Below are 18,100 nucleotides of genomic sequence, written 5' to 3' on the forward strand. Positions count from 1 at the left end.
TTTTTTTTTTTTTTTTTTTTTTATAAGTCATAAATTTCACTCGTATAACTGCACGTTCATTGTATATTTGTTAAAGTGAGGCAAGTGAGCTATATTATGTTATCTTCTTATATTAGCGAAGTCTAACCTAAACGACGATATTATACCAACCGATAATGGCTGTCGGTATAAACGAACAAGCGCAATTACTCTAACGAATGTTCGTGAAAGCCTCTGAGAACCAATCTTTTGTTTTTTTTTTTCTTTACAATTGTTATTTTTTTCTGCTATATGAAAATTAAAATAACTTTGTGCAATTTTTTTTTTTTTGCTTTTCATTATTATTATTATTTTTTTTCTTATTAATAAATTGTCGACCTTTTGCATATTGCTTAACACCCGGCCATAATATCTAATCTGTCATGTGTCACTTGAGACATGAGCTGCATTCGTTCCTCTTGGATTAGTTTCTAAAATCGTTTCAGAGCCAGAACTACTTTGAATATATAGTCATTTGACTATTATTTGCATTTTTATTACTCATATCTCGATTTCTATATATATATACTTTTTAACGATTTTTCTAATATTGTACAGTAAATTATTATTATTATTAGTTTTTTTTTTATGTTTACCTTATCTTTCAGTTTAAATGGTATTTTTATTTTAACTATGTACATTGGAAAAGTGCACTTAATATTGTTTTATATATATATTTTTTTTTATATATTTCTATTTAATTGACACAATTTTTTATTATTGCTTATAAAATATTGACAATAAAATGTCTGATAAAATTATTTATTTTATTAATAATAATTTAATCGATGTATAAATATTTTTTTAAATCAAATAAATTTTTCTTGAATCGAATCTCTAATGAATGATGATTTAAGATAATATTATTTTATTTGAGCAATATTTACTTGGATCAAATAAGTATTTATTAGGTATGATACTCAAATAAATTATTATTTGACGAAAATGATTCTGTTTATTTTGTTTTTTTTCTTTTTACAAGTATTTTTATTTGAAAAAAAAAAAAATTGTTTGACAATGAATCATTGAATTACTTAACTTATCTAATAAATATTTATTTGAATTAAGTAAATAGTTATTGAAATGAATTTTTTTCTAATCAAATCTGGTTAAGAGAGATTCAGGAAAAATTCAAAAAATTTACTTTGATTAAATTAATATTAATTAAATATATAATTAGAATAAGAAAAAATTTCAAATTAAATGCTTGACAAATAATTTTTTGCAATGTAGGTATTTCTTTTTTTTTTTGTTTTTTCATTTAGTCAGTTTTTCTTTTAATAATACAATGAGTGAGGGAAAAAATATGTATTCTATTTTTATTTTCACAAAAAAAAAAAAAAAAAAAAAAACAAAGAGAAAATACTTCTGGACCAATTTATTTTTTAACTAGGAATTTGAATATTATATTGGTTGAAAGCATAAGACATTTGAAATATTTACAGCTGATACTTGCCGGAGTTCAACACTCGGGGTTCCGAATTGCCACTTTAAAATAGCACTAATTGCCTATAACTTTTCGTTCCTCCTCCCACTTTCTCTAATTCGTTGCATGCTTTATCTTTACTTTTTAGTTTGGCATCACATCCTCTTGTTCTTCTTCCACCTCAGAAATGCTTACCAGTTAAAGACCAATTTTAGTGGCTCGTAACCTCTTCATTTTCAAATATCTAATAGACAACGATTTCTATTTTAAACGAAACCTTTAAACATTTTGAATTTCGAGGCGGAGAAAAATTTTTTTCTCAATATTTCTAAAACAAAGGAAATTTTTGCATTTCCTTAATTTTTTTTCTATGTAGAATATTATTGAACGAAATAATTATATTTTTACTATAAATAATTATTTATTTAATTTTGAAAAATTTAATTAAATTTTATTTATTTATTTTTTAATAAGTTATTAATAAATAATCTTCACAGTAGTAACCAATTAAAGTTGTAAAAGAGTTTATTAACATTTAACAAATAGTGATAAAGCTTCGTTAATTTACAGCTTATTAAAGCGGTTAATGTTCTGTTAAACAAGTGGAGAGATGTTGAATGAATGATAACGTGGCAGGTGTCCACAAAGAATTTTACTTTGATTTTTTTAATGTCTCTCTATACTTAATATACCATACTAAAAGGTTACTTAATTATCATTATTTATGTTTGATTATGAGTAGTTCTTTCACTTTAAAAGGAATTTTATTTCCTCTCTATTATACATACTTATATTGCAAGTTAGTGTTTAAAGGAAGTTGTGGTAAGACAGTCTTAACAAAAAGTTAATACGCTAAATGTACTGATTTCATCAATTTTTCGTTTAAAATTTAATCACTAATTATGAAGTAAAAATCGCTTATAATTGATTGGTCTCTGACATAATCGGGAATTAATTACTCAATCGGAGTTTTATTTATTTATTTTTTTTAATTCAGAAAAGGAAAAAAAAATACATTTTCTTGAGATATTAAAATATCTAATATATTTTCGAAAAAAAATTAAGATTATAAAATTTTATAGTTTGAATCTCAAGAAAATGGCAAATCTCATTAAATGATTTGAATTATTTTCATTAAAAATTAATCTTATCATTTTTAGATTATATATTGAGTTAAAGTTACTTACGTCAAAACTGACGAAAGTAAAATTGAAGTTAGATATAATTAATTGGAATATTATCTATTTTTTTTTCATTTGAATTAAAAATTGCTTCGATTGCAATTTTTTTTCTTATTTAAAAATTACGGTTATATAGGAATTAAATTACAATTAATTAAATTAAATTACAAGTATGAATTAAATATATAATTAGAATTACGTGCATTTAAACAGGTATCAATGATTAATAATTTTTAAATAAAAACTTGATTGAGATTGAAAATGTAGCCTTATTTGGGCTCTTTATAAATGGGATTTTGAGTGAGATTTTAAAATTTCAATCAGTTCTTGACTCTTATTTACAATTTATATCAGTTTTGTATTTAATTTTGCTCAATATTCTATGGTATTGATTTACTGCTTTTCTGAGGTGCGTTATTTGGTTTAAAATGTGTTGATATATCCGGTCTGTTCTTTCATTTTTAGTTTGAAAAATTTATTTCACTTTATAGTGCTTTTTTCTCTATATAATAATAGTATATTGTGAAGAAGATTAATAACATCGACTTTTCTATTTTCAGCCTGTCAGTGAGTGGACATCTTTAAATGTTGTTGAATGGATGTCTGCTCTCAACCTTTATCGCTATGCAGACGTTTTCAAGTCCAAGGACATTAAGGGTAGCGATCTACTGCATTTGGACCGCGAGAAGCTAATGGTGAGCACGACTTTTCTTTTGTTAATCCTATTTATTTTTGGTTCTTTCTTTTTTTTCAACGACTTTATCAAAGGTTCTTTGAATAATGACATTTTGAATATTTATATTGTTCTTTGAAAAGATTATTTCAGTCGGTTGAAATGTATTCTTTTTTATGATGAATTTTTTTTTTATGACTACGTTAGTTTAGTAAATTTTCCTTTGAGGGAATTTATATTTAATGGAACTTTTATTAAGTTTTCATTAAATTAAATTTCGTTAAATTGAATTTTTTTGAATTAAATAATAAATTTATACTGAATTGAAAAGAACTACATAAATAAGTTTTAAATAATATTTCTAGTTGATAATTTAAAATTGAGATAATTTTCAATGATATTGTTTTTGATTTTTTAGAACATGGGTATAAAAGATGAGTTCCATCAGAAGAATATATTGGTATGCATCGAGGAACTCTGCCAACCCTCGTCTCCTTCGACTCTTGCTGGTTCGGAGACTTCGTACGTGACATTATCCGTCAACGAAACGGGAGGCACTGGCAATAGTAGTAGCAATGTCAATACTACGTCAACCACCAGCACCACCAGCAACGCTCACAATCTCGTGCCTCATAGTTTCAGTGTCTTGGAGAGGTGCGAAAAATGCCACAAATACCTCAGGGGCCTATTACATCAAGGCTTTCTCTGCCAAGGTAGGTTTTTACTTTTCATTTTATTATATTCTCCTTTTGATTTTTAATATTCACCACTCTCGATGATATCCACTCTTGTTTATAGTATACTTTGATCGCATATACTTGACTAATTGATAGTTGATTGAGTCGCGTTCACAATTTTACGCTTGTTCAACTTCTTATACAATTTCACCCCTCTTGTAAATATAAATTATATACAGGCTTTGATAGATTAATGAGTAATTTACAAAATATAAATTAATTAACAATTTTGACAATATCAATTTTTTAAAAAAAAATTGGCCTTTTACAAAAATAAATTTTCATTATTAGATTATGAATTAATTCATACAGTTTATGACATTAATTTATGAGATGAAAATTTACAGAAATTAATTGCTTTTGAGGAAAACCATCCCTTAGTGAATGATTAATATGACTTCTTAATAGCTATCAAAACTTTGAAACTGAAACTCTCTTTAATCTTCTTCAAAAACATCGCGAGAAAGAAAATTTATTGTTAATTATCTTGATTTAAATTTTGATTAAAATCGAAAGGATTATCTAAAAACAAATTTTAAAAAGATTTTTTTTGTAAATGCAAAATTTTCCTTTTTAATTCTTTCAAATTACGGTAAAAGTTCAAATATTGTGTATACCTATTGAGAACATTTTTAAATATTGTTTCCACTAGATTGAACTGGAAGATATCTTGAAAATAAAATGTTTCCGAGGCAAGTGACTTGTAAAGTCTATTGACCTGATTTTTAAAGAAAAATTTCATCTTTAAAATTTCTATTTTTTTTTTTTTTTTCTTAAAGATTATCTCTTTTTATTTTTTGTAAATCAATCATGTCGAAAAATTAGATAATCATGTATATGTGAAGTGATTGGTTGCTCAAAGATTTAGAACTTTAGGTGTTTAACGCCTCATGGCTAATGAGTTTTGTGTCATGAATAAATGTAACTTTGTAATTTATAAATAACTAGATATTTTTTTTTATTTAAAATTACCGTGCGATATAATGTAGACATACTAATTATCTATTGCTCTTAATGATAGGATTAAAGAAACACTTTGGGTGTGTGCATTGCGTTTAAAGAAGGTCACGTTTAAATAATGTTTTCCGCAATATTAGACATAAATTGCTTTGCATGCAGAAAACCATTTTGAATATCATTATTTAAGTTATTATTTATTTAAATAACTAACTTTTTTTTTATATTGTCTAGTTTTAATGAAAATTATTTTTTTTGAATTTATATTACTAAAATTATTTTATTAAAATCAGGATTAAAATTGAGCAAGCTAATGTTATTAAAGATATATAAATTTTATTGCAAATTTTTCATGCCACTGTGTGAGAATGTTTCAATAATAATAAGTGATTATAAATCAAATGTGAAATATATTGTGATTTTAGTTTTTCTTTAAATTATATTCACTTAACTGTGATTATTCTTAACTCTTTAAGTATGTTTAACACTCGTTATATGCATAAAGGTTTGCAAAACGAACAGGTTTCCAGACTATTAGACAAACTGCTCAAGTGAATTGTCATTGGCACTAGACGCCACAGTTTTATCACAACTAACGTAATGTTCAAATAATTTCTGACAATTTTCCTTTTAGAAAAAGAAAACTTATTTTACAATTCTAAAATTTCTTCATATCTACAAATGAATAAATTATGGGAAATAAAATTGAAATAAGGTAATAAAATTTTAAATAGAATTACAACAAATGAAGGATTTAGAATCGATATTAAGAGAATTAAATATGGAAAGATACAAATATGAAAAAATTCTTTTTTTTTTTTTTAACCTTCGAGCCGGTAAATTAAATGAAAAGTTCAAAGTTCGCGAAAAAAAAAAATAGTTTGAAATTTTGTGTGTGGCTTCTCTTGTAATGATTTTATTTATTCTACTGGTTGTTTTATTAAAATGTTTGATGGAATTTATTTGTTTTACACAAGATATTAATAATGATTATACTACTCGTGAAAATTAGCTGACTTTTCTAATAATTAATGCAGATATAGAGAAACGACTGCAGATGAGTATTGTGGTGTTAAATGGTTGAGGCGCCGCTAACAAGCGACAACAGTCGACTTTATGGCTTCCGGTTGCGAAACATTTCGAGGCTCGCATAGCAAATGCACGAAGCTGTGCATGTAAAACTCTGTAGATGAAGTTACATGACAGTCGCGAGTATAAGTGCGTATCGTGTAACAGGCGCACGCTCAAATTAATGCTAATCTTACGAGCCAATGCATGACTTTAAACGAATCTCTTGATGACATTTTAACATTATAAGATCAAACGATCCTCATGCGGTTCATTATATGAACGAATGCATACCATGATTCTTTTACGACACAACCGGGTCTCTCTCTCTCTCTCTCTTTGAATCTGCTTTTAATTCGTAATGTAGCGGTTAACCTTGATGTAACATAATATTTTCTATAAGAGAGTAAGAGAAAGAAAATGTAGGAAATTATTCTTTATAGATTCTGACATAAGTTGCAGAAAAAAATGTATTTATTAATTTTTAATTTTTTTCGCCTCCATTTGTTTTTAATTTACAAAAATAGAGCAATGTTTTCATTTGTTATTTGATATTCAAAATGGTTAAAATCGATTATTTTACGCATTGCAATTTTTTTTTTTTTTTTTTGAAATGGGAGAATAAAATTAGACAATTATCATTTTAAAGTATTTGAAAAAAACTTACGGTGGAATGTAAACCCATAAATGATTAATTTATTTCGAATAAAGATTTTATAGCTTATGTAGGATTTACAACATACTCCTTTTTTTTATGCGCGATAATAAAACAGTTCTCTTGGTTGGTTGAGTTAAGTGAAAAAAGAGTGTAATTTCCACTTGTTGTAAGTTGTGAGAAAGTATAAAATTTATATTACTGTACCTTATTATTTGATTCAAATGTCAAAAAAAGGTATATATGCGCAAAAAGAAACTAATATTTATATTTTAAAAGACATTTGCCATTTTTAGTATGTAATTTTAGTTCTCGCTCTCTCTGCCCTTAAATATTTTATATTTTTTAGATTTTTGGTGCACTTTATATACTCGACAAGTCTGTTAATTAAAAAATTTATTTTTTATTTTTTCAAGTCAAAAGTGAAGGTAAATTCAATTAAAAATTTAATTTAATTTTCTTTTTTTGCAGTAGCTCAAAGTTTTATACAAGACAGAATTTTTTGTATATGTATTTTAAATTAAAAACAAATATTCACGAGAGTGAAGTAAACATAAAAAAAGCATTTTTTTTTTTTGCTCGTGTTTCGCTTAGTTAATTATGCATTGTCTTTACTCTTTCTAGATTGTGGATTAGTCGCTCACAGGACTTGTTCAGTGACTGGTTTACCCTCTCCTTGCATTCCAACAGATTCTCGTGTTCATAGATTCACTTCAGGTACTTGAAAATTATTGAAAATTTTTTAAATATCTGTACTGTAATTTTTTACTATTTTATACTGTTAAAAATATTAATTTTTGAAAATCTAAAATTTTTAGTAAGAAAAAAATTTGTTCTATTTTTTAAGAAAGTTTGTGATTCTTTTTGATTAGGTTTTTAAAAAGAAAAGCAAAATTTTTTTTTATTGTAAATAGATTGTATTTATAGAAGTATATTTTGGAATGATTGGATTTTTTTATGAGAATTGCAATTAAATTGAAATTGCATTTATCATAATTTTTGTAAAAATTATCCTTTTGTTTAATTTATTTATAATATTGTTGTTTTACAGTCTTTGGATTAGCACTATGCTCGCAGTTCGACTCAGCAACTCGTACAGCTCCAATTTTAGTCGAAAGATGCACACGTGTCCTTGAAGAAAGAGCATTCACCGACACAACTTTAGACCTTTATAAAATATACTATAGTAGTCCGCCCAATGAACAGATACTTGAATTACGAGAAAAGCTTAACGAGGGTAATTGCTTTTGTCCTTTTACAATTTACAAAATTTAGATTAATTTCTCCATATTTAGATTATAATTGTTTTTTGTCTTTTTTTTCAATTTACGATTGATTTAATTTTTCAATTCAATTATTTTCACAAATTTTTCTTTATTTTATTTTATTATTTATCAATTAATCTATTTCGCTTTATGTGTAAATGTTTTTTTTTCTTTCACAGATGTATGTAACGCTGATTTAACTCCTTACACCGCGCAATGTATATCAAGTGTTTTAAAGAAATTTTTGAGAGAGTTACCAGATCCTATAATTCCCGTACAGTGGTACGATAGATTTTTGGAAGCTATTAGTAAGTTGCAAATTAACATAAAAAAATTTATGTAATTTATCTACATTGTTAAATTCTTTATTATTTTTCAATTGCAGATTCAAGAAATGATGAACAATGTGCCACGCATCTTAATAAATTGGTCTCGGAATTACCAGTGCATCATAAAGGAACTTTGACGCATTTGATGGCTCATTTTTGTCGAATTTGTCAATTGCAACATTCTCGAGGTTATACAGAACCACCCACTATTCTTGTGCAAGTTATGTGCCACATTTTTCTCAGGCCTCCTTGGGAGCGGATCATGTAAGTAGATCTTTAAATAGTAATTAATTTATTACTCAAGGTGGTTCACCTGATATATTCTCTATCAAAAAGTTTATAAGATTTAAAAAAAAATACGTTTACATAATTTTTTAATCAAGTTATCTTTTGTCAAAAATTTGATAATTATTTTAAACGAATAAAATTTGTTTAATTTTCTTGCAAATTTTTCTTTTACAGTCAAGTTGTTCATAATACCGAAGCTCATATTCGTATAATGGAGCTATTATTACTTCATGGAAATTGGAATGAGAAGCTGCCAGAATTTGCGAGCCCTCCACAATTACCACCAAGGAAAGTGTCTAGACCACCAATTCCGGTTCTAGAGTCATTTCCTGGTTTAGAGGAAGAATTGGTAGCTGGTGGTGATCGTTCAACGCCGGGTGAAAGTAACAAAGACCAGTTACAACAGTCATGCAGGTAAAAATAATATGTAGATTATTTTAAATTACGACGAAATGTATGTCATTGAAAGTAAAAGAATGTTAATATTAATTGGTGAAATGAAAAAAAAAAAAAAATTTATTTATTTTTTCTCAGGCCACGAACACTTCAAGAAGCCGAATGGTATTGGGGTGATATTACAAGAGACGAAGTCAATGAAAAAATGGTTGATACACCCGATGGTACTTTTTTGGTTCGAAATGCATCATCAAAAGGCGGTGAATATACATTGACATTGAGGAAAGGTGGAACAAATAAATTGATTAAGATTTGTCATCGTAATGGCAAATATGGTTTCTCGGAACCTTACAATTTTCAATCTGTCATTGAACTTGTGGATTATTATCGAAATTGTTCTCTCGCACAATATAATTCGACATTAGATATTAAACTTTTATATCCGATTTCACGTTTTCAACAGGTGAGTCATTTTTTTTTTTTAAAGATAAAGATCTCTTTTTTCTTTTTATAGATATTAAATTCTTTTTCAATTTCAATTAATTGAATTTTGAATATTTTATTGAAAAGTATTTGTAATTTTTTTTTTCAGGAAGACGAAATTGCAAGCAATACTGATATGTCGAAAGTCGTTCAGAAGTTCATCGAAATCCTTAAGAATTTAAACGAAACTTTACGACAGCATAAAGATTGCTATGACCTCTATAATAGAACGGCTTATGAAGTGCAACTTAAACGCCAAGCCTTAGAAGCATTTTCTGAAGCCATTAAAATGTTCGAGGATCAGATGAAGTTGCAAGAAAAGTTTCAAACTGAAGCTCAACCACATGAAATATCCACGTAAGTTGATATTATTCAAAACTGATTTCTTCGTGATTTTTTTTTTTTATTATTAAATATTGTCTCGTTCTTTGAGATGTTTTACTGAATGATTTTATTCATTTGTTTATTTTAGCTTGACAGATAATGCTGAGTTGTTAAAACGTCGTCTGAAGTCCTTGGAAGATAGTAGAGAACAACTTGATGATAGCTTGAAGCAGCAAATTGCCTACAACAGAACTCTTGAGCGTGAGATGCAAAAATTAAAGCCCGAGTATATGCAATATACAAAATCGAAAGACAAATATGCAGCGTATGTATTTTATTTAAAAAAAAAAAAAAATTGTGACAATTCAACAGAAAAATCATTTACTGTTAAACGGAATTTTTTTCAAATTTAATTTTTTACGGATTATAATTAAATTTTTTTTTTACAGGTGGTTAAAGAAAAATGGAATGCATTCAAATAAAATTCATCAGTTAATTATGAGTAGTTCAACGTCAAATCAAACAATTGGCGAAATAATTTACAATGAATTACAAGAACCTGATCTCGAAATTCATTCTGATGAGAAAGCATGGTTGTATCTTGATTGTTCACGTTCGAATGCGGATCAAATACTTATGGGAAGACCCGATGGCACTTTCTTAGTTCGAAGATCGAGAATTGGACAGTATGCTTTATCTATAATGTAAGTAAAAATATTTATCTATATTTTATACGATTGCATGACAAAAATTATTATATTTCGTTTAGAATTATTATTATTACTACTTGAAGAATTGAGTCAGTTCTTCCACAAGTTTAATATTTGTTTAAAATAATACAACTGCAATAGTTTTATTGCAATCAGACACATATTTAAAAAAAAATAATAAAACTTAAATAACAATTTGATAATTTAATATTTAATAAAGGAAAGTAAATAATTTTTTATTAAGAATTAAAAATCAAAATGTTTTTCTAAATTAAAGAACCAAACAAACAATTGGGATTAATTTAAATACTAATAAAGTAAATAATTAAAATTAATTTTGCACAATGAAACATGAAACATTTGATTTAAAACATTTGTCAAATAAATTGTCATTAAAAAAAAAAGGGTAAAAAAAAATGTTTGACATAAAATGCGTGTTCTCAGGTGCAACGGTACCGTGAATCATTGCATAATTTATGGAACGGAAAGGGGTTATGGATTTGCGGAACCTTACAATATACATCAAACATTAAAGCATCTTGTTCTGCACTATGCGCAGAATTCTTTAGAGGAACACAATGAGAGTCTCACAACGACTCTGGCGTTTCCAGCGTTTGCATCCGCCAGCGCATTAACACACCTGCAAGCTCAACATATGCAGCTTCAAGTACAAATGCATGAACAGAATCAAAATCAATATCCATTGGCACTCGAAAATCAACACTTTGTGCCGCATGCGTAAAGATTTTTTTCTTTTCAACAAAAAAAAGAAAAAGAAAGCAAAGAGATCGTTATTTGGTCATTGGCTTTGTTAATGAATCCAAAGATTCTTCAAGTTTTGGAAATACCAGTTAAGGAGTTTCCACATTAAGGACTTTCTTCTTCTGGAACACCAATTTTTCGCCGCTACTCGGAACACTTTTTTCAAGGAACTACACAACACAAGGTAGTGTTTTTCAATATCAATTTAAAAAGATGATGAATAATTATAGTTGTTTAAACACTATTAAAATATTGTTAGCGGCTCTATATAAATATTTACAATACAATCGTGAAAATATTTCGTCAGGACCAACTTTTGAATATTCACGTTTAAAGTGAATATTCACTTTTTTGTCGAGTCAATAATTCGACTCGATAATTCTTATAACGCCAAGAGGGAAACAATTTGATTAATTGTTGAAAAAAAAAAAAAACAATCTCCATTTCCGTCGAATTTGAACATCATTTTTGAACGTTTCCCTTAAATTAGTACAACGAATTTTTTTGATGATTCGCGACGGAGAAAAAGGGGAGAAAACAGATTTTTTATACGTAGATTTTAAGTAAACTTTCGTGCCAGACGGTACGTGTGTCGCCTCGTCCACAAAAAGAGGATTTTGAAATAATTATCTGTGATTAACGGATCTGTCGTTGGGCGAAGGATTGTGTGTGTCTTTGTTTTTTTTTCTCTGCAGTTTTTGAGTCGTTGCCGGTTTTTTAATAAAAAAAAAAAAAAAGAAAATACCAATAATGGCGTGTTTAAGGTGAGGCGGGGCCATGCCTAGACTCTTTTAAATTTGCGAAACTCGCAAGTTCGAAGACAGAAAGATTTTGCAGGAATAATTATGAAAATGAAAAAAAAAAAAAAAAAGAATATGAATGGTGTTCCTCTATTTGAGGAGAAAATACATACACGAAGCCGGCTTCGTGTGGTAATTTTTTTCTCATATGAGGAACAAATATTTATGGGCATATGTATATCATAATATCTGATCAATTTTTTAAAAATGACTATAATTCAAAGCAATCGTCCAACTTTTGCAGACGCTTTCTGTGCTACTAGTTATAGATTAACTTGAAGACGTACACTATTAAATGCTTTTTCGTGCAGATATCGAGTCAATTTTGTTGCTCGCTGGTGAATAATAATAGAGTAAACATTCGTGATTTCAAGTCAATTGAAAGATCACAATTTTTCAGAAATTAATTTAATTATCCTATTTAATAGTTTTATTAAATTAATAATAATTTAATAATTAATTAATTTGTGAAATTAGTTAATTTTGAAATTTGTTAATTTTCAATTGACATTGAATTTCACACTATTGCTGATATTTGTAATTTACATATTCCCAATCAACACAAAGACTCATTGTATCAACTGTGAATGAAAGGGTCTGCGAGGAACATTTTTTATATTAAAAAATGTGACTTTTTATGAGAATAATGTTATCGATATTCAACGTGTAATTGTCCACCGTGTGTTGTTTACTCTTTTGGAGTAACGATCTCGAAAAAAAAAAAATCTTGTATTTACAAAACGGTTGGTAAATATTAGAGAACTCCATATTGGTTTATTGTATCTTACTCGATATGATAGCAACATTTTTACGGACAAGTTTATAGAGTCGGGAAATATTCTCTACCCTTTTCATAATGTCAAACAGTTGAAAGACTTTTTTAACGTTGGCAATTTGGAAATTATATTTAAAAAAAAAAAGGAAATCGAAAGAGAGATAATAAACGTGCTATTAAAATTGTTTATCATATAGGGAGAAAAAAAAGGTATCAGGAAGGCAATGTTCGTGAATTGAAAGAAAATATTTTATTACATAATAAATTGAAATTCTTTTTTAATATCGCTTTGAAACGCTGCAAAAAAAACGAATTTTGCAGATTTTAAATTTCGCTTTTTGACAATTCTCAAAATTTCTATAAAATAAAAAATTGCATAATTTGAATTGCAATTTTTACAGTAATAATATCTGAATGAAATATAAATATGAATTTTTATTAAATGAATCGATTAAATGAATTCGGTTTTACGTTTTAAATATAAATTTGAAACAAAATTTTTTTTTTTTGATTTTATTGCCAATAGATGAGTTTTACAAAAAAGGAACAAATTTTTTTTTTTAGGTTTTATTTTTTAGACAGTGAAAAATTAATACAATTGCGCTAAAATCAGTGACCTATTGAAATTGTACAAAATACACAATCACAAAATTCTAAAATTCTTTTTATTTGAAAGGAAAACACTTTTTCACGAAAATCACTGATTTTTATATTTCTGAGAATTGTAATTGTGAAATTCTGTATAGATTGAAAAAAAAACGATTTTTATACATTCGCTTTAGATGTGACACGGGAAAAAAGTAATAAATGAATTTTAAGCATATTTTGCTGAGTTATGAATTCACAAAATGAATTCTTTTCACAGTTTCAAAATATGATCGATCTCATAGAACGCGATTATTCATTTTTCATCTGATGTTGTATATAATATAAACTTCTTCATTAGTTAAAATATTCGAAAATAGAAATCACACGTTGGTTGTCGAAGCTCAGCCTAATTCTCAAGTAGTCAGTAGTCACTTCGCTGTTTCATTAAAACAAAACAAAAACAAAAAAAAAAAAAAATATGAATCGTGTTAGTTGATGCATACAATAAATAGCTATATATGCAACATAAAAAAAAAATCATGAAAGAAAACAAAAGTCTATATATGCATATAAATATATAATACATAAAAAATATATAAACATATAAATATATATAGTTTACTTATTTTCGAAGCAACATTTTAGTTATTATTTATTATATATGCATAAGAATTTGTGCAATATTTTTCACTCTTTATATAAATGGGAAAAATATTGCACGAATGTTACTTATGAAAAATATTTTATATTTGAATTGTTATATTTCAAATAACTTTTTTTGATTATATATATTTACCTACATTTACATTATTCTTATAGTACTTTTTCAATGGTATTATTTTGATAGTATTGTTTTTTATTGCAGTACTATGATAATAGTATTTTTGATTTATAGTACATTACATCTTTACATTAGCTTTGAAACTAAATTTTCTGATTTTTCATTATTGAAAATTAAAGTGAAACTGAAGATTAAATTGGTTTTTATTTTAAATTTATTCTTTTTATATTCGATCAAAATTATAAAATTTTGTTTAGAAAAGTGATTTTTAAAGATTAAATTATTTTTAATCTTTTAATTGATTAAAAATGATTTAAAGATTTTATGTTTTTTCAACATAAACGGGACAGAGTTTTTAAACTTTTTAAATTAGAGAAATTTTATTTTACTATTTTTTTTTTTAATCTTCAGTTTTATGATAGAAATATTAATTTTATTTTTTAATTCGAAAATCAGCGTCACTTATCATTTTTTTAATCTTTGAAATATTTTTTTTTTCTTTTATTTCTTAAAGTGGAGTTGCTTCGACCTCCTAACATGCATATGACTGTGAATATCATGAATAACCATAACTGGCTATAGGCGAATTACAATAAGTAACTAAGCAATAATCAGGCTGCTAATTGGTGTCGGTAAACCGTAAAGGCAACTATCATTTTGGCACGCAACGTGTATTTGAACGAAGAGAATCGAATTTTCAATGTGTAATTGCGCCCATATTCGATGGCATCTTATAGATTTTTTATTTTTTAAAAAAATACACGACAATCGAATTGATGATCATCATCATCATCATAAGACTTAAATCTCGATATTCGATAAAAATTTGTGAAAGTAGAAAAAAAAGAAACAACAAAAAAAATTAGTACTTCGATTCGTTTGTCGTGTATTTTATCGATTTGTAAATACGAATGAAAAAAAATTATCTATCGTAAAACTATTATTATTTTAGCAAAAAAAAAAAAAAAAAAAAATCGTCCTTGTGATAAAGGACACGATGAAGAGATCAGTAACGTACACACCTCGAGCTGTGGGTGATGTAATGGAATTAAAAAAAAAAAAAAAAGAAATTAAAAAATAATAAATAAAAACGTTGCCTTAGCTTTTGTACAAGAAAAGAACGCGAAAGAGAGACGTAATCAGCGTGCAAGAGGCGTTGAGAGAAAGACGTTTTTTAATTAATGCAGGGCGGGTCATGGTGATGATAAAAGTAATAAGTAAGATAAAGATATCCTTATAATCGATTTAAGGTATCTGCGTTAATTTGCCCAGGTGGATTAAGAAGTAAAAAAAAAAAAAATCCTTTATTGTTAATTTGTATCTGATGTCAAAATTGAATATAATTTATTTTTTTAAATTTAATAAATCCACTGGGTATTTTTAACGCGGTGTATCCTTTAACATTAAAACGAGACGAGACCAAGAGACTCGAGGAATTCGAGGAGGGAAAGAATTCGAGCCTTGCAGCAAGGAGAATGATTGATTTACGTGGGGGAGGGGGGGGGAGAAATGATCATTATATTATAATTTTACTATCAAATCTTCCACTCGGGTGTGGCCACGTACTTAAAAGACCTCTTCGCGCGGACAATTAACTTATAATTTATTTTAACAGATTTTTTTTTTTTTACAAACAAGTTAGAAATTTAAATTTTACTCCACGGTCACAGGAATATATTTCTTTTTTTTGTCTCGATTATTTTTTACCAGTGCAATCAGATTTGGATTGTTTATCAAATTTTATAAATTTGAATTGTTTTTGTATAATTTTGATTATTTCGAGATTAAAAAAAGGCCTTTATTTGGGAATTGTAATTATTCCTGTGGCTGGAATATTTTTAATGAGAAAGAGTTAGGTTTTTTTTTTTTATATTGGACTGAAGGAAATTGGAAACTTTAGTCTTTGTGATATTCAAGTGATCCTGTTGAAAGGAGTACAATATCATGTGATTTTATTTTTATTAGAATTACGTCCAAGTGATTAATTGATATTTGTAAATAGCAGGACGTGGTCGTTCTCGAGTATGGGAGATGGCGATCAAACGCTTAAAAAAAAAAAAAAAACTTTTACATTCAACTCCTATTATAGTTTGTCTATGTCGAAAAATCAATTTTATCTTGATATTTAACAATTGAAATTTCATGGACACAATATATGGGAGTATAAAGTGGATAAAATTAAAAAAAAAAAAAGACGAAAGGCAAATCGCATAATATTATCTTTTTTTGAAAATAAAAGTTGTGACTTTTAAATGAAAAAGATAAATAGAAAAAGCGTTAATGGCAAAATTCTCAATTTAATATTTAAACAATCGTGAATGTTAGTGTGATCGATTTTAACATTTGAATGAATGAATTGCGTTTGCTGCAAGGCAATAAATGAGCCATAAAGGGAAAAAAAGCTCGAAAAAAAAAAAAAAATGATGGTTAGATACGAGAAGTCAGAAAGGGGAGATTCGTGAAGTACGAAAGAGAGAGAGAAAAAAAAGCAAAAGTTATTGAAACAATATTATATTATTAAAAATGTACGATGTCCCACTGTGATACAATTTTTCTTTTTGCATGTAAAATATATTATAATTATTATAATTATTATTATTATTATTATAATTGCCGTAAGCATGAAAGAATCATATAAAAAAAAAAAAAAAAAAAATTTGGATATTTGATTGTAAACGTGTGTGTAACAAACGATGACCACCGGATGGAAGTGTTTGTTAATCGAATATACGTTTATAATTATTTATCAATAACGCATATACATACGTATAATTATGATTGAGTGTGTGCATACAAATTGTAAGTGCGCGCACACTGTTGCAAAATAATACAAATTATTCATTTTTAGTGCGAAACGATTTATAGCGCGAAAATTCTCGCAAAACACACACGCAGTGTAAGAACCGTTTGATTCTTGATGAATCTTTAAAAAAAAAAAATGAATTATCTTATATTTCGAAAAAAAGTATATATTATATAGTATATATATATATGTCACGTCGCAATCTTAGAATTATTATTGTTAGATTTTAGTAAAGATGAAAAAAAAAAATGAATGGTTTCACGATATCCTTGAGTGTCAAACGGTTCTTTGTTATAATGGTAGTAGACCCTGCGATCAATCGTCCTGATAATAAATTATTTTAAAAATTCGATGCAGGAGAGAAAATTCAATTGTTTAATTATAGTTTCTTTGTTCTATATATTGAAATTATCGTCGAGATAATCTTTGTGATGTCAATATAATTATTTCGGTGTAACCGAAATTTGAAGATTGTATAGAAAATTAGTTTTTTATTGAAAGAAGAATGGAGAGGAAAAAGAGGGAAAGGTTCATAGAGAGAGAGAGAGAGAGAAAGAAAATTTAGTGTATGTTTTATATAAAAAAAAAAAATTGAATGGCTATGTTGTAGAATAAAATTGTGATTATGTTTCACAGCGTCTTTGTTGCGTTATGGTGTTCTACGATTTCAGTTTCTTCTTTTGTTTGAATGGTCTCATAAATAATAACTGTCGATAGGCTTTTAATCAGAGCTCTTTTGGAAATAGGAATACTCGGATAGTGTTTAATATGGATAATGAGAAAAAAAAAAAAATATTGACGTTTTAGCGATTTAAATTAAATCGCTCGGCATACAAAGGCGTGAAGGGACAGTATTTAAGGAATGTGAAAATGAAAGGGTTGAGAAAGAAATATATATATTATATATATTTATAAAGAGAAAAAGAAAAAAAAATGTGTGACGATTGCTCGAAGGGTTTTTGAGGCAAGGTGGGGCAATTACCAACTTGCTTTATTCATCCTCGTATTATAAAGTTCATTTGGTAGTACCACATTGTAAAACCATTTATATTTGCATATGATTAATATGTTTTACTTAAAA

At 27.0% G+C, this 18,100-nt stretch overlaps 1 protein-coding gene across 2 annotated transcripts in view; it reads left to right on the forward strand.

Annotated features, from left to right (window-relative positions):
• LOC127288195 (phosphatidylinositol 3-kinase regulatory subunit alpha) overlaps positions 1-18,100 on the forward strand; it is a 54,447-nt gene extending 36,347 nt beyond the window's left edge. For both annotated transcript variants that reach the window (XM_051315498.1, XM_051315497.1), the window contains 12 exons: positions 3,186-3,320; positions 3,717-4,011; positions 7,340-7,432; positions 7,767-7,952; positions 8,160-8,288; positions 8,366-8,573; positions 8,772-9,011; positions 9,132-9,456; positions 9,586-9,833; positions 9,949-10,125; positions 10,250-10,504; positions 10,955-18,100. In XM_051315498.1, coding sequence (XP_051171455.1) covers positions 3,186-3,320; positions 3,717-4,011; positions 7,340-7,432; positions 7,767-7,952; positions 8,160-8,288; positions 8,366-8,573; positions 8,772-9,011; positions 9,132-9,456; positions 9,586-9,833; positions 9,949-10,125; positions 10,250-10,504; positions 10,955-11,252 — 2,589 coding nt within the window. In that variant the 3' untranslated portion in view covers positions 11,253-18,100. The remainder of the gene's footprint in view (positions 1-3,185; positions 3,321-3,716; positions 4,012-7,339; positions 7,433-7,766; positions 7,953-8,159; positions 8,289-8,365; positions 8,574-8,771; positions 9,012-9,131; positions 9,457-9,585; positions 9,834-9,948; positions 10,126-10,249; positions 10,505-10,954) is intronic.

Source organism: Leptopilina boulardi, unplaced genomic scaffold (assembly GCF_019393585.1).
Source record: "Leptopilina boulardi isolate dan_hultmark-lab unplaced genomic scaffold, ZJU_Lbou_2.1 LbouV2_38, whole genome shotgun sequence".
NCBI classification, from domain to species: Eukaryota; Metazoa; Arthropoda; class Insecta; order Hymenoptera; family Figitidae; genus Leptopilina; species Leptopilina boulardi.